We start from the raw sequence: 26,373 nt of genomic DNA on the forward strand, positions 1-26,373 counted from the left end.
TCTGGTTGTGGTTGTGGTCGTAGTCGTAGTCGCAGTCGTGGCCGAGCCGTGGATGGGATGGATGGATCCCATCTGATCTGTTTAGGCCTCATTCCAGAAACGGCTGGCCGGGCAGTCAGATTTCGGAGGGCTGGAACAAAACTTGCTGAAACAATTGTGCAGCTTCAAAAGGCCATCGCCATGAGTTTCAGCCATTCAAGCCTTGCTAAGGCTTGAATCTCTTTCTGACCCCTTTGTTACCTATCATCTCTCCCTTGAAATGGATCTTTAATAAATGAACTTGGCCCCAATCTCATCTGCCTTGCTATGCCTGCAATAACAATAGCTCGAGCTCAAACCCCCATACCCATAACCCCTGTCACCGCGCTTCCAGCGAGCCGGCAACGGATCCATGACCGTTTTGGCCCTACTGACTATTCACAGTGGATCTGTGACTCTATTTCCAGTGACTCGAAAGATTGTGCAAGTGGATTGTTAAGCAGAGAAGCAATCTCGACGATTCTTTCAGACTTCGCTATCTGGGTGCCTGTCTTATTGAGTATGGAAGCGAAAGAAGGAGACTTGAGAAACAAGAGGCGGGTGTCTGGAACCCTGCTTTTTCCAATCGAGCGATGTGAGGCTAAACCCGATGTCTTCAGCCAGCCAGTGGCAGACAGGGAGTGATGAGGTGCAGCACAGTGACGCTGCCACATGGCGACCGAGGACTTGGGGTCCTGATGATTGGACATGTGCCGAATGGCTTCCGCGATGGGTTTTTCATAGTCTATTCTGAGGCTTGAATGCCTCTAGCACCCCATGCTTCTGGTTCCGGTCTTTTATTACGATGATCCAGGCATTGATCTAAGTCGTCTATTATGCTTCTCGATACGAAGGGTTGCTATTGTTCGTACTACACTGCTGACTAGACAGAAGCAGAGATGCCAATGCGTCATGTCTTGGAGAGGGCGGCATCCCCGTGATCTGTGGTCAGCTCAAAAACAGCTCAGCATCCGGCCACCATCATTTCTGTTTGTGTCGAGTGTGTAACGAGGCTGATTGGGGGATATGCGGAAGGGTATGTTCCAGATACCGTTCTTGTCTGAACCTTTTATTTGATTTGGGCTCTGAGCTGATGAAGAGTCAATCAGGGATCCATCTGCATGGAAGACTGAACCCCGGTGAGTCTACGGTCGTATGTGGCTTACAGAATACATGTCGGGCTGTCCGTTTCCATCGTAGAAGAGGCTAAGCCGTTCTATTTTCTGCCCATCAGTGTCACAGGCTGACGTTTTGACTCTGAAACCCTTGGAATTAATACGATTGTTCTTGGAACAAATCGTAATGACCTCGAAAAGCTTGAGGACGGGTTATTCGAGGCTCATCCAAGGCTGTGCAAATTTGACCAAGAAAAAACCCTCCACGCAAATCATCTACTGCGACCCTCCTTTGGCTGGCGTGGTCGGGACCTTGCAGATGAATTGGTCTGGTGGCAGCTGGACATGATTGCCGATCATCGCATCCTGGTGGATCAGGGTCCAGAGTTCTTCAAGTTTTCAAGACATGAATGAAGAGAGCACAGTAATTTGCAAATGCATAGATTATGCAGGGCTCGTGAACATGGCTCGTGAAGTGGCCTGAAACCTACAAGAATTTGAATATGATTTGCATGACAGAGAGCGGCATGAGCATAGACTTTTGGAAATTGGTTTCCGAATATTATTATGGGAGATTTCAGTCGTCTTGATTGAACCTAAATATACCTATTGACAGGCAAAATAAAGTATTTGCCCGCTCATGTCACCTCTCTGCGGCCGTTCGGGTCAAACTCGACTACCCGGTAGCTAAACCCAGAAGCTATATATATGCCCAAGCACCAAACTGTCGTCAACCAATATATCTCTACATGATGAAGCCTTTGACACTTTCTCAAAACTTCATATTGATCTCGTCCCAGTCTTCGGAACCGCTGCTAACCGGAGATGGGCATCATAAGAAGGGAACACCCGCTCCTCCGCTCCGCAATGCGGGGAAGAAGCATTTTGAAGAGCGGAAAGCAGGATTTATTAGCCACAGCCACCGAAGAAGCCGGACTCTATAGCCGAACCACCACCATCAAGAGACAGACGAACGAAGGAACAAATGGAAAAAGAACGCACTCCCACACCATAAGTCTCCGACATAATCCGGTTGCGGATGACACTACATGATCGAACACAGTACATATGCACATCTCCGTCAAGAAGAACACCTCAACAACACCAAATGCCCCGCCCCCGCAACACTGGTGGTTTTTATCAACTCCACCACGCCGATAATTCTCCTCTTGTGTTAGAAGACTATTGATTCTCGAGACAGAATAAGCGCGTCTTTGGTTTTTCTCTTCCGAACGACCTACAGAGTGTTTGTCGAGCAATCATCATCTCAGATGCTGTCTGCAGTGGGTTGAGCTTGTTGTGAAGCTCTACCACTCAGACCTGTCTCCTACGCTCGGTAGATTTATTTAAGCTTTCCCTTAATCATAACGGTAGAATTCTTTTTAATGAATTTTGACTTTCAACGGTTAGTTATTAGCGAGCCCCTCTAATCTTTCAACATGGACTCGACTTTTCCTGTAACGAGTGTGTACCGATCTGAGCTGATAAGACACTTGTTCGTTACACATGAATCTAGATGCCCGCCAACCTAAGCAGCAACATCTCTACGTTGCAATTATTTCGAGTCCACGAATATTATTACTGGTATTACAGTACAGTCCCGTCACAGCTTGAGAACGTGTGCCTAGCTGTGTCTGACCAGGATCAGTCCGTCGGGGGGACTAAGCGGAAGACCCTTGTTCAACATGGGGGTGCCGCTGTTGTGCTGTGCAACAAGGATTCGTCTTCTTTTCGGTCCAAGAGAAGAGTTGAAAAAGGTCATGTACCCTTTGGTGACGCGCCTCATTCGAGGTCCATTTGCACAATAGTGGGAGTAGCTCGGCGAAGCATGATCGCTGACATCACAGTCTGTGGTATCTAGCTGTATTTGCATATCTCGCACCTCTGATGGACCATTACAACACGTACAACTGTCAGTGGCTTGCTATCACGCTTGGCGATGTAAATTTGGTGATTGAAAGGGTTCTCAATTGGTGAAACTCTTCTGTCTCGTCACTTTATCCGCCAGCCTTTTCAAGAGACCGACAGCCACAGCAAGCATTGACTGTACAAAAACCACTGGCTCATTTCCCGTTCTCACCGTTAAAAGAGCTTACTGTGAATGTGCTGGAGGCCCGTCTAGCGCTATGGAAATGGTCACGCAGGCAGATGGCTCCAGACTCCATCAAGGCTCCTCTCTCCGTCTCGCCTCGCCTCACCTGGTCTCTCGGGACATCCCACGTCGAACCAGTCTATGGTATCCGGATGTCCTGAGAATCTGTTAATGACCCGGATGATTGGCCTGGTGATCCAAGGTTTCGCTGCAGACCGCTACATAGTGGATGGTCGTAAGATGATGTTATTGTGCTACGAGGTAGGTCTGCAAGTCTGTCGATTCAATTGAACGAATGCAACACATTAAAAGATGCAGGAATATTCTGCCATAACGAAGTACAGAGTGGGCCATGTATGCGCCACGGCTGTTCGTGTCTTTTTGAGGCTGCGCTGACATCTCCCACCCTGTATCCGTATCTGCATCTACATCTGCTAAGCCAGTGATCCTACAGAAAGAACCTGGAATGTCTCAGATTTTGCCGCCTGGCCTCTTGACTCGTGACCATCCTGAGTCTGATGTTTATTTGGTGTTTGGTTTACGTTTTAGAAATTTCGTCGATACTAATAACTACCGATATTAGAGGGAATAGCATCTGTAACAGGGACTGTGTCGATGCCTCACCCTTGAGAACGGCCGGCCATTGAGTAAAATTGCAGCAGACAAAACAAACAAACAGAAGGGGAGTTTTCTCGGCGAGTGATTCAGGTGGAAATCGGGTACTGCCTGGACCCGCTGACTTTTCGATTCCCATCCATGATGAACAGGGTGCTATCCCTGACGCGGGCTCCTTTGCTGTCACCTCGTATGGCTTTTGCTGATGTAGTTTACTGGGCAAACATGGGCGCTTATTTGCCTCATCATGACCCTTTTGTCGCATACAGTATTATTGACCGTGTCCAAGTATAGAATTGAGTCTCTAGGGCTATTCGGATCAACTTGGTTCATTGATTTAGTCCTTGTTCAGGGCACAGAGACATTGAAACGCATTATTGAGCGCTGCGAGATTGGATGCCTGTACCCGCTTGTATTGTTCAATATAACGGGAGGCGCTGAATATATCGGCTATTGCAAGGGCGGCAGCTCAGCGCCCTCAACATACTTCCTAGGAAATAACTGACTATCAATTCAACTACACTTTTTCTTCTGTTTATCCTCCAACAGCTAATCTTTCTGATACACAAATGGCCGCTGAGGTCCTGAGGAGCGAAGACTGAAAGGTTATACCATGTGTTGATCCAACTCCCTAGTCCTCGCCAATGTAACTGCGACATCAGTCTACCGACGTAGGACCATAGTTTGTATCAGCAAGTCAACAGATACTGGATTGTCGTTTCAATCGGCTTCTAGCCAAGTCGGCGGTATCTGAACCTGCAAGAATACCCGAAGTGCCTTTCTGATGGTTTCAATATTCGCCATGCGTAACCCTCGCTCGGGACCCCGAATCTGCAAAATATGTTTGTGATTTACAGCTTTACTGTGCTTGAAAATAACGGTGATTACTATTTGTCAGGAGCAATACCTTTTATCGCATAGGTCATGAGTTTCTGACGTTTCGGATGAGTGAGCTGGAGCCGCTTTGCCTTCAGTGCCTGGGAGCCTCTTCTGACAAACGTAAATACCAAGTTTCCAACCTTAAGGCTAATAAGATAAGTTACTAGCTTCATAATGGAGGCCTTGTTAGCAACTAATAGTAATTTGGTTACCTTGAGACGAAACAGGAGCATGGTTGTTGGCCAGTATATGCTCGCAACCACGACGCTTGAAGGTCTGAGTGAATTTGAGACAACAGTTTTGTCATGAAACTGCATAATAAAAAGACTACTGTCAGAGATCGAGTTATCCATGGAGATATCTAGATATATATCCCAATCACAGCAATATCGAAGTTGAGCAATAGTGAAGCAAGATGTTGCTCGACTGAGCCCTCAGGTTCACTCTAGGGTAGATCGCTTCGGGAGACACAACAACACAATCTTAGTGCCTATCATGGCACTTTGATGTTCGTCAGATCATACCAATACCAAATCAGCAGAATCATGCACCTTGTTGGCCATCAATTCTCCATAAGAACTCATGTCGTGTCATCGATGACCAACAATGGCCATCATCAACATTCATCTACTCCTTTAGGTACCACAGTGTGTGCGACATCAGATATCTCAACCGAGCGGCATATGCTCGGCTTATTCGGTCTAATCGGGCCTGGTTGGACCGTCCATCTGCACCTCTTGATCCTGATGCATCCTCATGCGATGCACATGTGGTGCAGCACTGTATGTGTTGCATCTTCCGGTTCAACCGCACGTACAGCGGTCCAGCTCTGCCGGGGCGCTATCATCATTGAATTTCCATCATAACCAGAGCTCAAGTCTCTCTCCAGTCTTTTCTTCACTAGGTACCTAGAAGACACTAGACCAAAGTCAACTAACTATACACTATCAATGGTCTCTCAATTGCTTGTTCTTTCTCAACATTGAGATTTTCCATATGGACCCTTCTCGACCAGGATCTTCACAGAGGGGTACCACCCAACCCTGTTCAGCGGGTGAACAAGTGTGAGTGAGTGGGTCGTAGTGTTCTCGGTCACTTTAGGCTTTGGCTTGGCCATTCTTTGACTTGATGGTGTTGATCAGAGTATTTTTCTTCTCTTCGGCTGAGGGTCTGTGCTATTGGATGATTTTAACGGCAGCGGCCCGGACCATTGTATTCCAATGAAAAAGCCTCCCCATGCCTCAAGAGTCTATCTCGAGTAAATTTTTTATCTGTCAAAGAGACGTTGATCAATTCCAGTCTTGTAAGCCAATTAGCCAACTACTCAACTTCTCCATGTCTGAGGTCATTGCTATAGTGCCTGATGATCTTGCACTTACACTTAGACTGTGATAACATCATAATGTACCCCTACTATTAGAGTTTCTGATACTTCACTTTTCATCATGAGAGCCAAGATGTTCCATTTACTCAATGGCGTTCTCACGGACAAAGAATGGCCACATCAGGTTATGACACATCAACTCCTTACCCGTCATGTTAGCCTCAACTCCACAAAGCCTCTCTTTTGAACCCCCAAAGACGGAATCAACTCGTCCTGTTCCTGTTCTGTTCCTGTACCTGTAACTGTAATTGTAAGCGTACCCTCCTCATCCGTCGTCTTGACAGACGCCCACCCCCACGCCAACGCCAACGCCAACGAGAAGGCGTCTATTATATGGAGCCCCGCCTCCGTTCTGAAAGTGTCTCTAGTTTCAGTCACTTAAAGAGTTGATGTGAGTTGTGATAGCTAGCGGAACTTCAGGACCGACTCGGTAAAGACGGACGAGGCATTTGACTTTGTCCCGATCCCAAAGGTCCCCCCCATCTGCCATCCTTTGACGGGTGTGCCGTCGCTTACACTGCTTAGACTGCCCGCCGTGGGTAATCGGGTAAGTAAATCCCTCTGGGGCCGCGCCTTGCCATCTACAGTAAGGTAAGAGTCTCTTCGAGACCACGTGAACTGGTTAGAGGTGGATCGTCGAGGCTGTTGATCGGACGATTGACGAGACCCTTGAATGGCCGTGATTTTCGCGATGTTGGGGATCGTGCATGATCGGCGATTACTATCGTCAATGACATCTCTGACTCGAGCCTATTCCAACAACAGCATCATCAGTGACAGCCTTGAAGAAATCGAACGATGACCGACATGCCTGGCAGTGACAGTTATGTCTGAGGAACAAGACACACCAGGCTGTCAGAACCTCCGATCCCAAGCTAAAACCCAACAGCCTTGCATCCGGCACACCCTGGCAGCCCGTCATGGCTGATTAGCCACCCCAGCAACAAACTTCACAACATCAGGATCAGGCTGGGCCAGGAACGGAAAGATTTGGAAAAACTGGGCGAGCGCCCCTCATTATTGATCATGAACCTAGTACAGCCGCAAGCTCCACGGCCGCCCGTCTCGTACATAGAGGCAGATCCAGCAGGGTAGGGTGGACGATACAGCAGTCAGCAGCCATCGATCGTGTTGCCTCGCTGCCTCTTACTTTTGTCTTTGCCTTCTTGTCCAACCACACCCATCCCTCTCGCTACAGCAAGCTCTTCCAAAGGCCCCCACCGGTGAGCCATTTCTCCCATGCCTATTGCGTTTTGAATAGTAGAATTGCGCAGTGGCCAAGGTAAAAGTAGATAAAGTGCTTGGTCTCTGCGTAGCGTGTTAGCCAGCCAGCCGTGCCCGGGGCTATGGAGTCTGAGATCGGCGTGTTGTGTTTGACGAACCGTGGGTAACGAAGCTACCGAAATTTCGGCCAACAATGCAGTGCCAGGTTGGTCCCTTTCGCTCGTCGAACTACACTTCGTAAGTATGGGATCGATTGGGACAGGCTTGGCGGGTACGAACTGTGCGCTTGATGTGCTGTGCGATGTCCTGCCATAGTGTGTCAGCTTGGGTGCCTATAGGGACGCAGTACTTGGTGAGGAGGAAACCTTCTCAATGGTGAACTTGGCCATGGCTTCCTGGGCTATGTTCACGTCAGTCTCATCTTCCTGCCGCCGGCGCAAAACTGTCATAGATTCCCATACCAACTTCGATAGACTCCTGTTGCATATCCTCCGTCTTTGGCACTCTCTCGTCAGCGATCGCGTCCGGAATATCGGTACGTATGTCGGGTTATCTCACCATGTCGGCGGACTTGATCTGAGCTAGCATTATATCAGTACGATGCTTCTCAAGCTCCAAAGGGGGTGCTGCTTACCCTCAAGCTTCTCCCGAGCGACGGGAGACTCTGCCTTGGGAACGTGAGCGTCGGCCATCTTGTGTTAAGTTTAGGTTGAGGACAGTGTTCGGTTTAGGAAACAAAGGCGATCTGCGAAGTCTTGTTAGTCTGAGTTGTTCTCGTGAGGCTGGCGCTGGATGACGCCTTGGTGTGCGCCCCCTTTCTTGAAAGACGCGGGACGGGATGCTAGCCGTAGAGGATCCAAGAAGTACATACGGGATATATAGAGGGTACGAGGCGTCAATGTTTTCGGCTGATAAAGTAAAAATAATAGCGACTAGTATTACAATTGAATGTGTCTGGAGTTTTGCCGTTGGTTGACTTGCTGAGACGCGCAAATGCTAAAGCCTTGTGGTGACTGTGGAGCGGATTAAGTGCAAAGTCGTGTGTTGGTGCTCGTGATTGGGTTGTTGCTGGCCAAGCTGTAGCCTCGTCAGCATCAGCGTCGGTTTCGTGGGAGCTGCCCTGGAAACAACCTAAGCACGGATGGGACTGACTTCTTTTTGCTGTGACGACGCCAGGGGCGGCGCGGCTCGCATCGGTACCTAGCTATCTGTGTTAGTACGTACCAAACCCTTTGATATGCTCCATCTACCTTAGGTTGGCGACATGGCCTACCCTGTACTTTTTCCATGCGATGTTGTTCTATTCTTCCCAATATGATGGAGTTGAACAACCAATACTTTCAGTATCGTTGCTCTGTATGTATATTCAGTGTTAATATCCATGATTTACCCGGTCGCTGCGTAGCATATGCTTGATCTACTACTAATTCCAGAGATGAAGCTCAAACTTCGCACTTACAGATCAATACATACAAAGGACTCTGACCAGCAAACATGAGAACTTAGAGATGCCGTGGCCCTGCCATTTGAAGGCAAAAGGTTACGGATCAACAAGGGTCCTTACTCACATGGACCTTGACATCAGTTAGTGAGCAATATACTCCATCAGCTCTGCACGCCATAGCTGGTGAATTGTGACGCCCAGTGTGTCAGACCATGAGCGCGGGTGCATTTCACAGAGTATTACCGTGTTCGATCATGTATGGAGTTCAAAGAGAGTTCTGGCCTGCCGAATCACGGCTCTTGTCACATCGACTGAGCTATTTTGCTAGTGATACAGCACAGCTCCAATTTTATCGACCAAGAACACATACGAGATGGTAGTTATTGTTAGGTGACGAAAACGAGACACGACTGATGGATAGGTACCATAGACATCCTGAGTTCACCCCCTGTGATGTAAATTCGCCAGGGCGTACTCCGTATGAGCGATGAGTTCCTGGCCCTGACTGTAGACCATTACAGTACACTCAGAACAGAATATATACATGTCAGCCAGGCACCAGGCACATAGAGGCGCATGTTTAGAACCACAAAGGAAAACCACCAATATGTCAACACGGCACCGTCGTGATTATCATGAAAGCTCCAACAAGTTCATAGGTCCACACTGTAGTGGAAACGCTTAACGACAAAAGGTCCTACGTCCGAGGTAGCCTCCTGCGCATATCTCTCGATCACAGCCCAAAGAGGCATCAAAGTATGCCAAGACCGTGACAGACTTTGGTGGCGTCATACATATACAGAAACTCATACAGTAAATGGCCCACGAAGTTCGGCTTGAAGGACTATCAGTACGCCGATTGCAGTTCTTACCTCTTCTCCCCATGGTCTCCAGTGATAGTACAACGTTAGGTTCTTTCGGAGGGGAATTCGTGCCGTGGAACCTTGTTGGAACTGGCGATATTTTTCGGTCGCCAAATGTGACAGGGACCGTGGCAGAAGCGATGAAGAGTTTTCTACTGATGGATTGACACCGGAGTCATGGTAGAGAAACGAGGTCCAAAGCGTGAATAAACTTCAAAGTTCAACCGGAAGAAGAATGGTTGTTGTTGTTGTTGTAGTCGAGTAGTTGCCGCATCCGGAGGATAGTGTGATAACTCTTGCTCGTGGGTCATGGGCGAAGCGTCGCATCATGACTCAAGACGACCTGTTCACCAAACCACGACTAACTCCCAAGCTCTTCTGATCAAAACCGCAGTCCAGTATCTCGAATAATTTTGACGTCTCTCGGGAATAATGTAGTTATTTTGGTGAAAAATCCGGGTCTCGGTGACATATCGATGAGTTCCAAGATCGTAATTCCGCAGTATTATTGCCGTGTTGAAGACCAATTGACCAGCCATAGGGTCCATATTGAGTACATTGAAAGAATGGACCATTGCGTCTTCCAATATACGAGGTTGAAGTTACTGGGAAATGCATCTGGCATACATTTCGAGTGTTCCTTGAGCAGCACTACTGGAAAAACGGATGAGTGAGCAGTGAGGTCTTCTTATACTTATGGATTCCGAGTGTTCCTGCACGCTGAAAGTCAGATGGCCCTCCATAAACTTTGACAAGAATTCTCCAGAGGATATGGCTTGCATCCGCATTCCCTCACAAGTCATTCCAGAGCTCCTGGTGTGGAGTGTGCATCTCAAGAATGCACATCTCAGCACCCCTCTGGCAGATCTAGAATATAAAAAGCACTTCTCATTAAACACTTACCATTTACTCGAGGCCGAAACTCTTGGATTCGTCTCAAGTTCACGATTCTCGAAGAATTAATCTTTGCCAAACTGTGCAATGGTAGCTGAAATGTTGGAGGCTAGGAATGTCGCAAAACCAAATTCAGAGTGGTAGGGCCATATAAACTTTAGAATATTTCTGGATTTCAACTCACCGCTTCTTGATTTGAAAGTTAATTTCAAGTTGCTAGGGAACCAGGCGGAGAAGATGATGTTTTGTTGATCTATTTTCTTGCAATCAGTTAATACATGGCTGCAAACGATGAGGCTGGCATGGAGAATCTCTTATTGAACATGAATGAAATGGGGACTGAAGAAGATAAAACGAAGTCAAAGAATAACGAGCTCAGATATTGAGAACTTTGAGGCTCTCATTGTCTCGTAGTCTTCGAGGAGATGTGCGCATGATCGGCGTCTAACAAACGTATAACGCCCCGCCATCTGACTTGCATGTCGGAGATGAGGAACCTGTCCTTAGATCCGCTACTAGTAATCAGTAATCCACCGAGTGATGATATACATGTATTCGAGGGAGCAATAGACATGAATGAGTGCTGTAGGAGGGCTTTGTGTAGTACTGATGTCTTGATGGCCTGTTGGTCCACAGACTACTGCATTCGGCATGAACCATACAACACAATAACTAGCAATGGAAGGCGGAAAAAATACAGCAGCATGAAAATCAGAGAAGCATCGCAAGAGCCTAGAAAGCCACTGGATTCCAGAATTGCCCCCTTGGCATTCAGTATGCAGGTCTTGTGTGGAAGATAAGTCTTGTAGGCAAAACCATACCCTCCACACCAACATTCTTGAAGGCGTGACGCGGGAGCTGAGAATACGAAGTGGTTTCTTCTGTGATGAGGCTCCTGTGGACAGATATACGCTTTTGAGTTGATGTTTATTGGCAGTAAAGTGAACACTGAGATGGCAGAATTTCATAGCTTCATGAACAATGCTGGCCAGATAACTCTCGGCATGCTCAGCTGAGCAGAATCTTTCGTGAAAGGAGACACCTAGATTCGTGAGCGAGTAGCTACCCTCGACCGTTTTCAGTGCTGTCATACTGTTTATAGTGGCGTTTGACTTGTTCACTGGAATTTCTCCCATCACTGAGCTCAGGGCGGTGTAGAAAATCAAACTGAATATAGAAGCATCTTGGAAGCTGATGGTGGGGTTGGACTGTTAGAAAATCCGGTGCACGGACCAACATCGGGTCCCAACCTCGGACAATAAGAATGTGGTAGAGAAACTTTTTTTTTCCACTCTCCCTTCTTAAAGAGCCCAAGTTCTGAAAATGACTTCACGCGTTCAATTCCCACGGTGAAGTCATTCGCCATTGATCGGGAGATATCAAACAACAAACAACAGCACCATAATGGCTTCATCGAGGATATTCATCAAGGGTTTGCCACCCAGTATCTCGGAGGCTGACTTTCGGAAGCACTTCTCCGCCCAAGGCCGCGAGATTACCGATGTCAAGCTGATTCCCCAGCGACGCATTGGCTATGTGGGCTACAAGACACCCGAAGATGCCTCAAAGGCAGTCAAGTACTTCAACAGGTCTTACATTCGCATGTCCAAGATCGCCGTAGAGACTGCGCGACCCGTGAGTTGACTCCTCTAAATGTCTTGACTTCTCATACTGATGGAATGCTAGATCTCAGACCCCGCCCTCACCAAAGGCAAAGGCCAGAGCGCCTGGCATTCCAAAGCTGCATCAACACCATCCACAACAATCAAGGGCAATGAGCAGCCCGCTGAAAAGGAGTCAGACTCGAGCTTGAGAAAGCGCAAGCGAGATGAGCCCCAGCCGGCGGACCCGAAGCTACGCGAGTTCCTTCACGTAATGAAGGAAGGCAGAGAGGGCGCGCTCGATGATGGTGTCCGCGGTGGTCTCGGCGACGGCGTTGCTGCTGTTGCTGCCACTGCTGTTCCTGAAGAGGAGAGCGATGATGAGTACGAGCAGATTCCGACTCGAAGGGAGAAGCAGCGCAGAATCGAAGCACCAGAAAAGCCGCCGGTCTCTCAATCTTTGCCATCGCAGCTGAAAGAAGTAAGGGTGATCTCTGATGTGCAGGCGGAAACTCCTGCAGGCAACGAACCTGTGGAGCCTCAAGAAGCAGCAGCGAAATCAGGTCTGGAACAGCAGGAAATAGTCGCAGAAGATGACGATTGGCTTCGCTCACGAACAAGCAGACTGCTGGACCTTATTGATCCCGATGACTTGGAACGAACTCCTGCGCAAGGGCCATCAACAACTGAGACCGATCATGCAGAGGGAGGCGAAGCTATGGAACTCACTTCTGTTGACCCGCCAGCTACAGCTGACGTGGCGATGAATGAGACCACGATTGAGGCATCGGGGGGTGAACTGGCAAAAGACGACTCACTGGAGGCGATCCGCCGAACATCAAGACTTTTTGTCCGGAACCTGCCCTACAGCGCCACCCAGGAGGATCTCCGGGAGGCATTTGAGCGGTTCGGAACCATTGAAGAGGTATGTTTCAGATGATTTCCTGTTATTTATTTACAAAACAAAGGCGACGTGATGAAGCTCAGATAGGGACAGCTTATACTTCGGTATTTGATGAGAACTTGAGCGAATATTTTAGTAGATGCTTCGATTGACTGAATTGTTGCCAATCTTACTACATTTCTTGAGGAATTTACTAGTCTGGATATCAACTAATAGCTGTTGAAATACTAGGTCCATCTACCGGTCAGCAATTCAGGTACCAGCAAGGGGTTCGCCCTGGTGTTGTTTACTGACCCGTCGGGAGCTGTTGAAGCATTCCAAGCCATGGACGGGGCGACGTTTCAGGGGCGTATTCTTCACATCATTCCTGCGAGCGCAAAGAGAGACACGGGTCTGGATGAGTTCGCAATTTCCAAACTCCCCCTCAAGAAACAAAACATGATTCGGAAGAAACAAGAGGCAGCTGCTACTACGTTTAACTGGAATGCGTTGTATATGAGCCAGGACGCCGTCAACGCGTCGGTCGCCGACCGTCTTGGTGTTTCAAAATCAGAACTCCTTGACCCTACCTCAGCCGATGCTGCCATCAAACAGGCCATCGCGGAGACGAGCGTCATTCAAGAGACCAAAGCATATTTTACCGCTAATGGAGTGGACCTCGAAGCTTTCAAATCAAAGAAGCGGGGTGATACGGCCATCTTGGTAAAAAACTTTCCCTACGGGACGACGATCGACGAGCTCCGTAAGCTCTTCGAGGAGTCTGGGCCCGTGCTGAGAGTTTTGATGCCCCCGAGCGGGACAATCGCCATTGTCCAGTTCTCACAGCCCAATTACGCCAAATCCGCTTTTGGGAAGCTAGCATATCGCCGGATTGGAGATAGTGTGCTCTTTTTGGAAAAAGCGCCAAGTGACATCTTCAGAGGCGGCGACCAACTGGATCAAGCCGTGTCACTAAAAGATCGTCCAGCTCCGACGGTCCAAAATCTTAGTGTGGATGACTTGCTGTCACGCGGTGATAAGCCGGAGGAGGATTTGGAAACCACCTCTCTCTTTGTGCGAAATTTAAACTTTTCGACTTCCACATCTCGGCTTGCTGAAGCTTTTCAGTCCCTCGACGGATTCGTATCTGCTAGAGTTAAGACTAAAATGGACCCGAAGAAACCAGGGCAGACACTTAGCATGGGATTCGGTTTTGTGGAGTTCCGTACAAGGAGCCAAGCCCAGGCTGCACTCAAAGTCATGGATGGTCATGTACTTGACGATCATGCCCTGGCTGTTAAGGCATCACACAAGGGCCATGACGCAGCCGAGGAGAGACGCCGGGAAGACAAGGCTAAGAAAGCTGCAGGGCAGCGCACCAAGATCATCATCAAGAACTTGCCTTTCCAGGCGACCAAGAAGGACATTAGGTCACTATTTGGAACCTATGGCCAGCTTAGATCGGTGCGCCTACCCAAGAAGGCTGATTATACCCCTCGGGGTTTTGCTTTTGCCGACTTTGTCACTCCCCGCGAAGCCGAGAACGCACTAAATGCGTTGAGGGACACCCACTTGCTTGGTCGCAAGCTTGTCTTGGACTTTGCGGAGGCAGAGGCAGTCGACGCTGAGGAGGAGATCGCAAAGATGCAGAAGAAGGTTGGAGGACAGGTGAACAAGGTGGCCCTTCAGCAATTGACTGGAAAGGGAAGGAGTAGGGTCAATATTGGCAATGAAACTGATGAGATGGATATGTGAAGTATGGATCAGTAAACTACAGATGTACTATTGCCTTTGCGCGGGAGAGACAGAGAGTTGCGACAAGGCTGAGGGTTCCTGTTCCTGTGCCTGCACGGCTGATCTCGCTCTCCATGAGCTCTGCGCCGTTCTCCCTTGGCAAGGGTCGTTTGGTTCGCTGCAGAGCGGATAGTATGCATTACTCACAACGCTTATTCGGGGTGGCTACGATCTGGACAGAAGAATTCGATGCCCTGAGTTTACGGGCCAGGGGAGCTTGCGGATCCTCTTAATGTCTGATTCTAATCTTGTACACATACCAAACCTTCTGTACCTTGCGCCGTTCGTTCTGAAGATGTCTCTGAGATCCCTCGATACACGCCCCCCTCCACAGTCCCTTGGTTGATGGTCAGGTTGGGTTAGCACACAGATATCGCGGGACCCGCCCTGATGCTCCCTTGCATGCTAACGCCCTCGATCAATGCTCCAAGCTGCCATGTGCTGGTGGCTTCTGCAGGCACTCACAATTGGCCGCCACGACTATCGACAGCAGACATCCCTCCGGACAAAGCCATGTCTGTTCCCCGCTGTTGTTGGAGTTGAACTTTGAAGCTGTAGCGGCGCCCTTCCCACTCCCAGCTATTCCTACCCCCACCCCATCCCCGTCCATCACGACCCCATTGCCCTTGGTGGTTAGGACAGTAGAGGATAGTTTATGATGGATTTGATCTTGATCGTTTGAGTTGAGAGGGGCGCTCCGGCCCTGGTCCGCAGACTATCACTGATATACTCCCCAGTCTAGGATTTATAGATGTTTATTAGATTTCTCCTGGTGATTCTTCGTTCCAGTGCCTGAACACTCCTTTCTTCAGATGCATACATCTATCCCACCATTCCACGTCTTGAATTCCTCTCAACATTCTCATCATCTCTTGTCTACTCATTGTCTGCATTCGTAGAGTCCTCAAAGGCATTTCGTTTCAGCTGGTTCAAGTCTTTCTATCTCATTGAACTCTCCAGTCGGCATTCCTTTGCCAAACACTTGCTTGTTGCCATGTCTTCATCACTCTATCATCCGAGGCCTGTACTGTCCTCACAACGCTATACACCTTCACCAGACTACCTTCAAGATGCTCGTCGAACATATCACAACAACAGCCGCCTACCTCTACGTGAACAGGCCGGCAATGCGCAGTCACACAACTTCAACAGCATGGTATCATGCTATCCCAACACAGTAGGCATCTCGCCTTCGGTACCAGTCAGCCTCCCAGCTCCCATGATCCCCTCACAATCATTCGAGTGCCTATACCGGGTACCTACACCCAGAAATCAACCCCGATATCAAAGAAGACCCAGAAATGGTGTCAACCCTCTATACTTCTGGCCTGCCTTCCGCCAGTACCGCAACCGACAAGCACACAAAGACACCCAGAAGGACAAGGGTGGTGTCTGGAGAAGACCAGAGCTTGAGGATGCTTTTGTTGACTGTAAGAATACCCTCGCACTACTCTTAACTTGATCTATACTAATGAGGTTTAGCTGTTCTTCTCATGCCTCACATGGGCCGCCGCAAGTTCTCTATGGGCGGCAAGCTCCATGGCCGAAACATGCTCATCAGCGAGTACATCTTCACAATCTGCGTTGCTATCCTTGGCAGCAAAGAGATTTTCCGAATCGACAACAGCAACGACAGCATTGAGCAAATGGGACGTAAGCAGGTCTCAAGTCATATGCAAGTGGTCAAGAAGTTCTTTGAGGACTTGCGATGCTGTAAGTCACTGCCGTGTGCCTCATATAAATATCTTACTGACTTCACTAGTCCACTTCCTCTTCCCAGCTGAAGAGAAGAAGGAGCCTGGCTCCACAAACTCTGAGGACTACTATGACGAGGAGGAGCAAGAATCCTTCAAATCTAACCCTGTCCTGACTGCTCTCGCTGAAGGCCGAGTGCCTGATGTGAAGCCCAACTACGAGTACTTTTCGCAACTTCTTGCTCTTCAGTCTCTTATCTCAGTCCGCCCCAAGACAGCAGAGATTTATGTCTCCTCTTCTGAGGTCAAGTTCAAGGATGAGATCGCGTATGACGCCCAGGACAACGCTCTGGACACTGAGTCCTTCCCGCACCTGAACAAGTACAACAACTGTGATGACAGCCCCAGTGTACTCGGAAAGGATGTGTTGCTTCATGAGTACACCCGCTCTTTGGATAGAACCACTTCTGCCTGTGTCAAGACGGTAACTCGCCGATGGCAGAAGGATGCTCCTGAGATCTACGAGACTCTAGATCTCCCAACTCGAGATGAGGAGTGCTTACTTCTCGAGATGTGCGCTACTCTTGAGTTGCATGAGCATGCTCGTTTCCCTTCAGGTTCTGAGCTCACTGGTTTTGTCGAGGTTGCCATCACAAACCCCAACCTCCAGAACCACCGATGGAAGTGTGTTACACGCCTCACTCGCCCATCTGAGCTTCACGGTGATGACAAGAAGCAGGGTGTTTACACTAACGAGACCGGCATTCACCGCCGGGGCTGCAGCGACTCCAAGGCTGACTGTGACTGTCACTCGCGCCCTCGTCAGGATATCCATGTTCCCTTCCCCGCCGTTGAGTGGGCTAGCATTCTTAGCATGGCTGTTCAGTATCCCGATGTTGAGCACCAGCGCAAGAAGGACAAGCGCAGCAAGGGAGACGACCGCAAGAAGCACGACCTCGACCGCTCTGGCAGCAAGCGCAAGCGATCCGAGGACGACGGCGATGCCGCTTCTTGGGCTCGCCGTGACCTGACTGGAAGCGACCTCATCTGCAAGGTTGCCATGTACCAAGAACTTTGGTCGTGTGCTCCCGACTCAAACCGGTGGGTTCGCCAGGGCATCGTCTTTTGGCGATTCAACACAACCAACCAATGGTACAAGTACAACCCGGTATTCAAGCCGGCTGGTACTTCGTGGCGCTGGTTGACAGTTAACGATCCCATGTCCCGCTACCACCAACAAAAGGCCCTCGTTTATCCTTCTACCTCCATGTCACGAGATGCCATCATGTCGCCCACACCTTCAATCAACCAGCACATGACAGCAGCGATGAATGAGACCTTTAGCTCTGCATGGGATCCTAGCGTTAGCCTGGCTCAGGTACCAACTGTTCCCGCGACAAACAATGGTGGACTTACACTGTTCGAGTCCTTTTCTGGAGGTCTCGCTACACCTCCACCAACAGCAGGTTTACAACCGTCGTACCCGACCAGCTTTGACCATGGTTTGCCTCCAAGCACAGGCGTTGGTTTCATGCCCGCAACATGCAGCACAGCAAATGATAGCCATCCGGTTGCTGGACACGGCCACGGACACGGCCACGGACACGGCCACGGACACAGCCAGACGGCGGGATACTACGATGCGCAAACAACACTGGCAGATCTCAAACCTGTCATCTCCACTGCGAACCCCTTCCAGAGCCCAACAACCACATCAGGATTGGATCTGTCAAGTTCACTTGGTTACGATAACCCAGATAGCCTTCAAGGCTGGGACATGCCGGCGTTGGACGGATGGTCTGCCAGCACTGGTGGATCAGAATGGGGTTCGCACCACAAGCCCGAAGCCAGTAGTGACCAGACAGCTCTATGGACACAATCACAGTGGGCTATGGCTGGAGCTGATCGTGATGGCAGCCCCAGGCCAATGAAGCGAAGACGAGGAGATGCTATTGATAGCCATGTGCCAGTCACAATGGCAGCAGCAGGAGGATGGTGAACGAGATCACTGATGAGATGGATCATGCATTTACGCGTTTAATGTCACAATAGTCATGTAATGTTACGGGTTTGGGTTGGTACGGTATGGAAATCTGGGTGGCGTTCAGGATGGCTTTCGGAGTTGTTGGGTTATGAGAGTTCAGTAATACCAAGTTCGTTATAGATACGACAAGCATATCGTTTGGTAGTTCATGCGAGTTCACAGAATCAAATCAATTAGTTCATCCAGGTCGTCACCCTTCGCCCTCATTATGATGCTTCGTCTTTATGGATGTGGCTATTCAATGCCCACGCATGGAAATGATTATCAGTTTCATTGAAATTCCTCATCACGTCTCAGATTTCAGCTCATCAAAGGTTAAAAGAGAGTTTAGAGTCACAGGTTCGTTAGTCGATCACTCCATCACCAACAGAGACTAAGGCAAGGGACAGTGACGACATTCACAACGCATGCAGGCACTAAGAGGATCTGCGCCTTGAGGGACGGTTTAGATGGCGAAGATGGAATTTAGCGTTTCTTCATCTCGATCCACTCGAGATTGAGTTATTGAATGAAGCTTCCGAGGGTGTGAAACAACGGTTTTTTTCGTTCCCTTTACGCAGGTGGACTACAGCTAAGGTGATTTGAAGGAGTAAAAAAGGACCCAAATAGTCGGGACACGCCATCTACGTCGACAAAGCAATAATTGCGGAAGCTAAACTTGGAGAAGCTGAAAGGCGTAAGAGAGAGTAACATGGAGGGTGGGAAAGGATGGGGAAGTGAGACATTGAGAGAAGCCATTGAAGAATGGAGGTGGAACGAAATAGCCACACTCAAAGGCATGTGAGTTGTTCAAATGTGGAATTTGTGAGTTTTGACACTGTAATCATGATGTAGTCTCTGAAGATGATAGATTTTCTAATGCTTAAGAATTCATAAACAGACGTTTGATGTAAGTTGTCACTCTCAAAAAGACGTCAAAAGACTGAAATGAACAAGAGAGGGCGTGTGAGGAGAATATCCATGTCAAGGGAGGGGCGTAGATGAGGGATGAGTGAGTTTGAAGGGGTGCGGAGGTATTGAATATTTAGACAATAGATTGATGGAGTTTCTGAGGAGTGAAGGAGGTTTGTTATTGTTAGTGCAGAAGAATTCGATACTTATTTGAAGGAGTTGACGATGTGTTATTTGGTGTTGATATTGAATGGAGTTGAGGGTTAGATATTGAAGGGACGCACTGAAGGAGTGAATGTGCCTTGGACAGCTGAGATATATTGAAGGAGGAGACTATCGGTTACTGAAGCAGTCCCCAGTCAAGTGAAATGAGCAATATAGAATTCTTTTGATGTTTGCTGGTATGTATGGTTGTGTACTACGGGTCACTGCATTGCATTTGAGGGCTCAGCAGCGAAGATGAGTCAAGGGACCGCATGTCATTAAGAAGGAAATAGACGAGAAGACAGCTCATAAATAAAGGGAAAAACTGATAGAAAAATTGACGGCCACAAGCTGAGCGACCTTGTCAAGGTTCAACACGATTACCAAGGTATTTGCTGACCTCGTCATCATCTTATTTTGGTGGAGTTTAGTCGGGCGCTTGATCAAACAAGGTCGTCAATGCAGCGATAATTTTACATGGAGCGACCGTAGAGATGACCTTGTGGGACGATGACGACGACTTCTCAGTAAAGAAATGAGAGAGATTGAGAAAGTAAAAGAAGAAGAAAAGCAAGAAAGGAAAAAAGAGGATATCGCGGTCCATATAGATAAATGTGAGAGATGATAGTCATGACCAACAAAGGCGTCTAAAATAGGTAGATCTTCAACTGATGTGATGGATGTTAGGCCACTCTCACCGTACCTAGGTAGCCTTGCTCCAAAACCACCACCGAATACCTTACTTAGGTAAGGTAGGTATCTACTTACCTAGCTTAAGCGAAGAAGCGGCACTGGCCACAGCGGTAGGCCTCAGGCGACTGGTCAGTCCACGCAACTCTGAGACAACGATACTCGTTCTTTACTTTTTCTTCCTTTTCTACCTAAGTACATATAGACTACTCTCTGCTAAATTTACAGCGAACCAGCCCCTGTCGCAAATCCCTGTACCGATCATTTCTAGAGCACAAGCCACAGCCAATTGGCCCCTGACCGCTAAAAAAGGTACAGCTGCGCTTGCAACCGTCGCCAGTTAATTTCCTTAGACGCTCGCGTTTTGTGGGCGCCAACCGACCAACGACATCCAACCGATCCGCTTCGCATCCAGACGTTTCATACTATTTTCTGTCTCTCTCTCTCTTGTTCTATCTTGATAATCCCGGTAACAGATTAGTCTGCTACAGGCATTATTTTGAAGACTCTACATAGACCTGCTATATCCTTGTTTTCGCCTCGTACTGAACTGTCCCGTCTCTATGGATAGCCAACCAGCGCTGGGCTGTGAGTCTCGACCCAGACGCCTTGCCTGAACTATTGACATGAAGCTCTTTGACCGTTCAGGCGGCTATCAAGATCCCAGTTTCGAAACGTTTCTCTTTTGTGGGAAACATCTATTCTCAACCTGGGCTCCCTACCCTTGCACTGGGCTACAGAGCTCATGTCTTGTTGAGTGGTTCTTGGGACAAAGTCTGTGCCCCCTTGAGCGCTTCCCCAGACGACGCTGCGACGAACATGATCTTGGTGGTCTTGTTTCTATGCCCACTTTCTTAGTCTAAACGCGCTATAGTGGCTGTATTATGCCCAAGTATGAGCTGCCGCGATCAGATATGCGCGATACGATGAGATGAACTAGCTGATGCTACGCCAAGCTCTGCGCCATCTCAACAATGACATGCTCTCTCTTAGCCGCGCCTCGTCTTTCTCCCCCCCGTCCTGTCCTGCCATAATCGTGCCTTGCATGCCTGTACCTCTCTCTTCTTCCCGTCTGCGTTTCAACTCCATCTGTACGAGGCCAGTTTCCTGGACCGTAATATGATGCCTAACGATAGGTCCTGGGGCCACTAGGGGGATATACAATGCCTCACACCCCCCATCCCAGATCTCATGTTTCTCTCCAGACAGACTAAAAGAACAAAGTGTTTCGTCCTTCGGGTGCCTGCTTGACATCTCTGCTTGATTGCCGTGCTTTATTTGCGTCTGTCTACCTCATTTGAGTTCTACGAAACACCTCCCCGCTTGCTTGTGTTCTTGATTGTCCCTATCTCGTGCAATCTCTTCATTACCACTCGTCCTCCCATCCGATCCAAGTTATACCATCCGTTCGCTGTCGCGATCTCTTGGTTGTAAGAGCCTCTGACGTTAAGCTCCTGCGCTCTCGGATCACAACTGACACGAATCACCCGTTTTTGTTGTTCGTGATTCACGAACACCAAGATGCTGAACTAGAGCAGGCGGTATACAACCTTTCTCTCTCTTTTCCTTTGTCACCTCTATCTCTTCTTCTTCCCTCTTCTCTTTTTCATTGAACAAATACTTTTGTTTCTTTCCTTGTGTTCCCCCTCTTTCACCTGAGGTTTCAGCAGGACTGACCAAATCCACGACACAACACTTTACCTATGCCGGCGCTCGCTCAGTCTTCCAACAACACACCTTACACTGCAACTCAAGTCAAACAGACCACATTCACCATTGATTGTAGAGGCTCAGAAATCTTTCATTGATAGCTTGAAGTGTTCGTTATTGGTCAGTGTTCAGTCACCGCTCGTTGCCTGTTAACCAAGGTCACTCACACTCTGTCAGTGTTCGCCAGCTGTCAACCACACAAAGCCCTATTCACTGTTCGCTCGCACACAACAATTGTTCCCTTTTCATCAACAATAACAACATCTTCTGCGAATTTCCATAGTGACGGGCTTTGCCTCTCTTCCGCTCCTTGGTGCATAAAACGCGACGCATTCATTCTCCTCCCCGGAGTTCACTCTTGGCCAACTTTCCTTTCGAAATATCATTGCAATTATATTTCAACACAAGAAAAAGAAAAACGACCAACTCGCATTTTGCGACCGCAAAAAACCATTAAATACCTTACGAAACATCAGTATTCAGCATGAAATTCTTCCAGGCCTCTGGTCTCGCTCTGGCGAGCACAACGCTCATTTCTCCGGCCCTGGCGCACTCCTGGGTTGAGTATGCCTACAAGCTCGCTCGAAATGGCACAATGTTTGGGAATGTAGGATATCCTCGTGGATATGTGCCTCGCGATTCTACAAATCCTCCATTCACCGACACAATTCCCCAGAATATTCTCCCCCAGTCAGGCCAGTCCGCTTACTCCGGCGAAGAAATTCTCAACAAGTTCTCTTTTGAGAAGAAGCCTCAATATCCCATGCTCGAGGCTGCCCCTGGCGATTACATTGCTATTATGCATCTCGAGAATGGCCACACTACCCTCCCTCAGAACCAGCCCAACAAACCCAAGAACCGCGGCACTATCTATTTCTATGGCACCACCCAGCCCAAAGAAAAGGAGAAGCTCTTCGACGTCCATCTCCTCTGGAACAAGCAAGGCACAGGCGGTGACAAGCGCGGCAAGCTTCTCGCCACGCGCAACTACGACGATGGCCAATGTTATCAGCCAAACTCTGGTGAACTCAGCACTGAGCGCTCTAGCGAACTCGCTCCTCAAGGCGCTCTCCACACCAAGGAGCTGGCCTGCCAGTCCGACATCAAGCTACCCGACAACCTCAAGACTGGTGACATCTACACCATCTACTGGTACTGGGACTGGCCCGACCTGAACAAGGACAAGATTGATATGGAGGCCACCAAGAATGGCAAATTCCCTTGGGCTGGTACATTTATGCGTGGTGACAAGGATCCCAATGGCTTCACCATGGATGCCATCGCCCGCAACGAGAGTTACTCGAGTGTTATCGACATCAAGATTACTGGACCTGACGCCGAACCATTCGCTGCCAAGAACCTGCAATCTCTTGAATGGGTCGAAAATCAGAACATTTACTCTGCTGGTATCAAGGATCAGATGAAGTCCAACTTTCAGGTCGACGTTGATGGCAGCAAAGGCGATGACACTGTTCCTTCATCAACTGCTGCCAAGCCTACCACTACTGCACCCGTTGACGGAGGCGCTGGCAATGATGGCGGCGTCGCTACAGTTACCGTCACAGCGACTGTGAAGCCTTCTCCCATTATCAGTACTGTCTATGTTACCATGCCCGCTGAGTCTCTTGCTTCGCCCGAACCTGAGCCTACAGAGGCAGGACTTAGCACCAAGACCATCACAACAACAGCCTTTGTCACCCGAAGCAAAACTTCTCATCCATCCGATGCTGTGCCTACACCACCAACTGCCTCGACTGTTTACGAGACTCTCTACACCACCCGGCCCAAGGAACAGCCTACTGGTGGTGACCAGAAGCAACAACCTCAGCCCTCCACAGTCATCAAGACCATTGTGACACACATCAATACACCAACCTCCTCGGGAGAAGCCAACGCTCCTCAACATACAATGCCCGGCGGCGAGTTCCGCGAGGATACTTCTTCCACTAGCCGTGGGGCTCCCTCTCAAACACAGAGCGATGGTCCTCCCGTTCCCACACCATTTCTCCGCCGCCGCCAAAACTGGGTGTTTGGTAACTTTTAGGTCGCTCAACGGCCCCACTTCTTGACATATATTACTATATTGTCAAGGTTGACCATCCTTCCTTCGTCTCTCAAGTATATATAGACGGTTTCGTGTTCCTCATCTCCGGGAGATGTAGGTACCGGGTTTACAACACAGCAAAATGGGGCGCCGGCCGCATTTCACGGCGTTGGATATATAGATACCAATCTGATTTTTATGCGCCTCTCACCCCCCTTTCCCCCCCAGTGTCTATGGGCGTTGGAGAAAGAGGAGAGAGAGAAGGCAGGCCAGTTTCTTTCGGCATGTACAAATGATTTAATGCAGCGTTATGATTTTGCTTTTGGTTGGGTGCTTTGCCGGTGGGCGATGGGTACGTGGGAATCTAAGGAAGCAGAGTTCAAGATAAAAATTCCAAAATAGTTCGCATCGATTTCTGTGTCTAGTGAAGTGGAACGTGTTTGCTGTTGTTATGAATGTGTTAGCGTGGACTGTAATATGATCATCTCGGCAGTCACTCTGACACGGTGTGGTGAGAGTCGATCTGGGAGGCTTTGAGGCTGTTTCACCAGCATATCGTCAACTTGGTCCTGTAACCAATGGTTTCACGGCAGATAGTTTGGAAAGTTATCCTTGATTTCCTACACTCTCTGTGTCTTAGGATTCTCCAGGTCCAACTTCTGTTATACAAGCTGCATGTAATTTACCTCGGGAGACACGAGTGTAACAAAGAAAGACATGAAAAGCGCCGAGCCAGGGGCGCATCCAGATGTGAATTCGGGATGGTAACTCTACTGATCTATATCTCGGCCTGCTCAGCACCAGATCGTCTTCTATCGTCCCGTATCTTCCTATGGTTTCCAATAAGAGACACTCTACAAAGCCGGCAGCACCATGAACGTTTACATTTCACCACATTGGGAGATGACTACGTCGAGGTTCGGTCTATCCGGGGCAGCATAGCCAGTTTTGGTAGCCTCCATCTTCTTAACCACGTCCATACCGTCGACGACCTTACCAAAGACGACGTGCTTGTTATCGAGGAAAGGGGTGGGAACAGTTGTGATGAAGAATTGAGAACCATTGGTATTGGGTCCAGCGTTCTATTAATCTGTCAGTGACGATTCCGTGGAAGCAGCGGGTATATCACGCACAGCCATGGATAAGAGGCCAGGCTGATCATGTTTGAGAGTGAAGTTCTCGTCTTCAAAGCTCTTGTAGCCCCAAATGCAGGTCGATCCTGAACCATCGTTATTGAGAAAGTCACCACCTTGGCACATGAAATTTGGGATCTGTTCTCAAGTTAGTCCATGATTGCACTTGTCATCGGAGATACGAGACTCACTATGCGGTGGAACTTGGAGCCCTTGTAACCCTGAGGACGACCGGCGCTGTTCTTGCTCTCGCCGGTGCAGAACTGGCGGAAGTTCTCAGCAGTCTTTGGTACAACATCCTTGAAGAGTTCGATCTGGATGCGTCCAAGAGGTTCACCTAATGTTGTTAGTTTGAGTAGAAACAATTGATTGATTGCCCGTAGCCAACAATGATATCGACTGGGTCTTCACGGCCTGTTCCGCAGATCACTGGGAATAGCCTCACTTTCGGCAGCGATATGCTCCGTCTTCGGAGAGCGCCCGGGAAGACTAACCTCCGAGAGTAATGTCAAGAAAGACACTATAAACAACCAGGCAAAGGTCAGCCCACACACACCCTCTTCTATTGGGGAGCTGACTCAAAACTGCGCTGCGAGGTGCATCGTCTCTCCACCCCGAATCACCAGGGTTGAAGTATAATGCACCGCCACTCTATTCTGAGAGGCCTGAAGGGACTTACAGAGGATTTCCGGACTCGGGGAGCTTTGTAGGAGGCATTTTGAGGTATTGTGTGATTATTCCAAGTTGTTTATACGTTTTTGTCAAGATGTTTTAGGCGGTGTGATGAAATGCAGCGTTAATCGGGCGGCCTGTTTCTCGCTGTGTTTTAATGTTAGTTAGTGTGGAGCTGTCTAAGGTCCCAGTTAGCAGTGGAAGTCAGTGTGGAGGAAGGTTGGGGATCTACGATTGGTTGATCAGCTCGAGAAGGAACGATAAGGTGTTCAGCCAGGCTCTTTCGGTTTCTATCGTTGCTCTAATGCTTTCAGGTTATTCTTTACCCGAGTAAATCCTTTTCACGACTGCAGCAGTCAACACTGAGACAAGACAAAGCATTGAAAATGCTCATTTTCAAAAGTATCGTACATCTTTGGGCTCGGATCCAGATCTAACACCACATCTCCGCTAGAATACCCCATGATGCATCTCGACCAGGCCAT

General features: G+C 48.8%; 10 protein-coding genes across 11 annotated transcripts; 4 read left to right on the forward strand and 6 right to left on the reverse strand.

Annotated features, from left to right (window-relative positions):
• The first annotated feature begins 179 nt into the window (after positions 1 to 179).
• On the forward strand, positions 180 to 3,094 carry FVEG_14712 (hypothetical protein). Of its 2 annotated transcripts, XM_018903681.1 has the most exons (3): positions 180 to 1,054; positions 1,128 to 2,538; positions 2,650 to 3,094. In XM_018903681.1, exon 1 carries the CDS (start codon positions 307 to 309, stop codon positions 661 to 663), a length of 357 nt encoding a protein of 118 aa, XP_018742950.1. In that variant the 5' UTR covers positions 180 to 306; the 3' UTR covers positions 664 to 1,054; positions 1,128 to 2,538; positions 2,650 to 3,094. The 2 variants fall into 2 exon arrangements, with proteins under 2 accessions (XP_018742950.1, XP_018742949.1); XM_018903680.1 differs by having other exon boundaries at positions 1,128 to 3,094.
• Positions 3,095 to 4,727: 1,633 nt separating this feature from the next.
• FVEG_14711 (hypothetical protein) lies at positions 4,728 to 5,072 on the reverse strand (the record flags this gene model as incomplete). Its single annotated transcript, XM_018903679.1, has 1 exon — positions 4,728 to 5,072. The coding sequence occupies one exon, from the start codon at positions 5,070 to 5,072 to the stop codon at positions 4,728 to 4,730; it is 345 nt and encodes a 114-aa protein (XP_018742948.1).
• A 2,274-nt stretch (positions 5,073 to 7,346) lies between these two features.
• Positions 7,347 to 8,019, reverse strand: FVEG_00649 (dynein light chain, cytoplasmic; the record flags this gene model as incomplete). The annotated part of the gene is made up of 7 exons (XM_018887217.1): positions 7,347 to 7,411; positions 7,486 to 7,555; positions 7,607 to 7,633; positions 7,693 to 7,727; positions 7,789 to 7,822; positions 7,886 to 7,908; positions 7,962 to 8,019. The coding sequence occupies 7 exons, from the start codon at positions 8,017 to 8,019 to the stop codon at positions 7,347 to 7,349; spliced, it is 312 nt and encodes a 103-aa protein (XP_018742947.1).
• A 203-nt stretch (positions 8,020 to 8,222) lies between these two features.
• Positions 8,223 to 8,616, reverse strand: FVEG_14710 (hypothetical protein; the record flags this gene model as incomplete). The annotated part of the gene is made up of 2 exons (XM_018903678.1): positions 8,223 to 8,531; positions 8,578 to 8,616. 2 exons carry the CDS (start codon positions 8,614 to 8,616, stop codon positions 8,223 to 8,225), a joined length of 348 nt encoding a protein of 115 aa, XP_018742946.1.
• A 1,365-nt stretch (positions 8,617 to 9,981) lies between these two features.
• Positions 9,982 to 10,209, reverse strand: FVEG_14709 (hypothetical protein; the record flags this gene model as incomplete). The annotated part of the gene is made up of 1 exon (XM_018903677.1): positions 9,982 to 10,209. The coding sequence occupies one exon, from the start codon at positions 10,207 to 10,209 to the stop codon at positions 9,982 to 9,984; it is 228 nt and encodes a 75-aa protein (XP_018742945.1).
• Positions 10,210 to 11,043: 834 nt separating this feature from the next.
• FVEG_14708 (hypothetical protein) lies at positions 11,044 to 11,664 on the reverse strand (the record flags this gene model as incomplete). The annotated part of the gene is made up of 1 exon (XM_018903676.1): positions 11,044 to 11,664. One exon carries the CDS (start codon positions 11,662 to 11,664, stop codon positions 11,044 to 11,046), a length of 621 nt encoding a protein of 206 aa, XP_018742944.1.
• A 268-nt stretch (positions 11,665 to 11,932) lies between these two features.
• On the forward strand, positions 11,933 to 14,767 carry FVEG_00647 (hypothetical protein; the record flags this gene model as incomplete). The annotated part of the gene is made up of 3 exons (XM_018887216.1): positions 11,933 to 12,163; positions 12,215 to 13,054; positions 13,265 to 14,767. 3 exons carry the CDS (start codon positions 11,933 to 11,935, stop codon positions 14,765 to 14,767), a joined length of 2,574 nt encoding a protein of 857 aa, XP_018742943.1.
• An 833-nt stretch (positions 14,768 to 15,600) lies between these two features.
• On the forward strand, positions 15,601 to 18,499 carry FVEG_00646 (hypothetical protein; the record flags this gene model as incomplete). The annotated part of the gene is made up of 3 exons (XM_018887215.1): positions 15,601 to 16,236; positions 16,289 to 16,519; positions 16,569 to 18,499. The coding sequence occupies exons 1-3, from the start codon at positions 15,801 to 15,803 to the stop codon at positions 18,497 to 18,499; spliced, it is 2,598 nt and encodes an 865-aa protein (XP_018742942.1). The 5' UTR covers positions 15,601 to 15,800.
• Positions 18,500 to 20,528: 2,029 nt separating this feature from the next.
• Positions 20,529 to 24,495, forward strand: FVEG_00645 (hypothetical protein). The gene is made up of 2 exons (XM_018887214.1): positions 20,529 to 22,159; positions 22,217 to 24,495. Exon 2 carries the CDS (start codon positions 22,524 to 22,526, stop codon positions 24,081 to 24,083), a length of 1,560 nt encoding a protein of 519 aa, XP_018742941.1. The 5' UTR covers positions 20,529 to 22,159; positions 22,217 to 22,523; the 3' UTR covers positions 24,084 to 24,495.
• Positions 24,496 to 24,678: 183 nt separating this feature from the next.
• FVEG_00644 (peptidyl-prolyl cis-trans isomerase H) lies at positions 24,679 to 26,046 on the reverse strand. Its single transcript, XM_018887213.1, has 5 exons — positions 25,896 to 26,046; positions 25,711 to 25,736; positions 25,408 to 25,553; positions 25,217 to 25,354; positions 24,679 to 25,165 (listed from the first exon to the last, which is right to left on the reverse strand). The coding sequence occupies exons 1-5, from the start codon at positions 25,931 to 25,933 to the stop codon at positions 24,965 to 24,967; spliced, it is 549 nt and encodes a 182-aa protein (XP_018742940.1). The 5' UTR covers positions 25,934 to 26,046; the 3' UTR covers positions 24,679 to 24,964.
• Positions 26,047 to 26,373: the final 327 nt, after the last annotated feature.

The sequence above is a fragment of the Fusarium verticillioides genome, chromosome 1 (genome assembly GCF_000149555.1).
Source record: "Fusarium verticillioides 7600 chromosome 1, whole genome shotgun sequence".
Taxonomy (NCBI): domain Eukaryota; kingdom Fungi; phylum Ascomycota; class Sordariomycetes; order Hypocreales; family Nectriaceae; genus Fusarium; species Fusarium verticillioides.

Excerpts from the sequence above, each read along its gene's own strand:
- FVEG_14712 (XM_018903680.1), top strand. The coding sequence starts at position 307 with ATGCCTGCAATAACAATAGCTCGAGCTCAAACCCCCATACCCATAACC.
- FVEG_00645 (XM_018887214.1), top strand. The coding sequence starts at position 22,524 with ATGAAATTCTTCCAGGCCTCTGGTCTCGCTCTGGCGAGCACAACGCTC.
- FVEG_00644 (XM_018887213.1), bottom strand. The coding sequence starts at position 25,933 with ATGCCTCCTACAAAGCTCCCCGAGTCCGGAAATCCTCT. Across the intron at positions 25,737-25,895 it reads CCCGAGTCCGGAAATCCTCT|TGTCTTTCTTGACATTACTC; the intron begins GTAAGTCCCTTC and ends GGTTGTTTATAG. Across the intron at positions 25,166-25,216 it reads CTGGCCTCTTATCCATGGCT|AACGCTGGACCCAATACCAA; the intron begins GTGCGTGATATA and ends ACAGATTAATAG.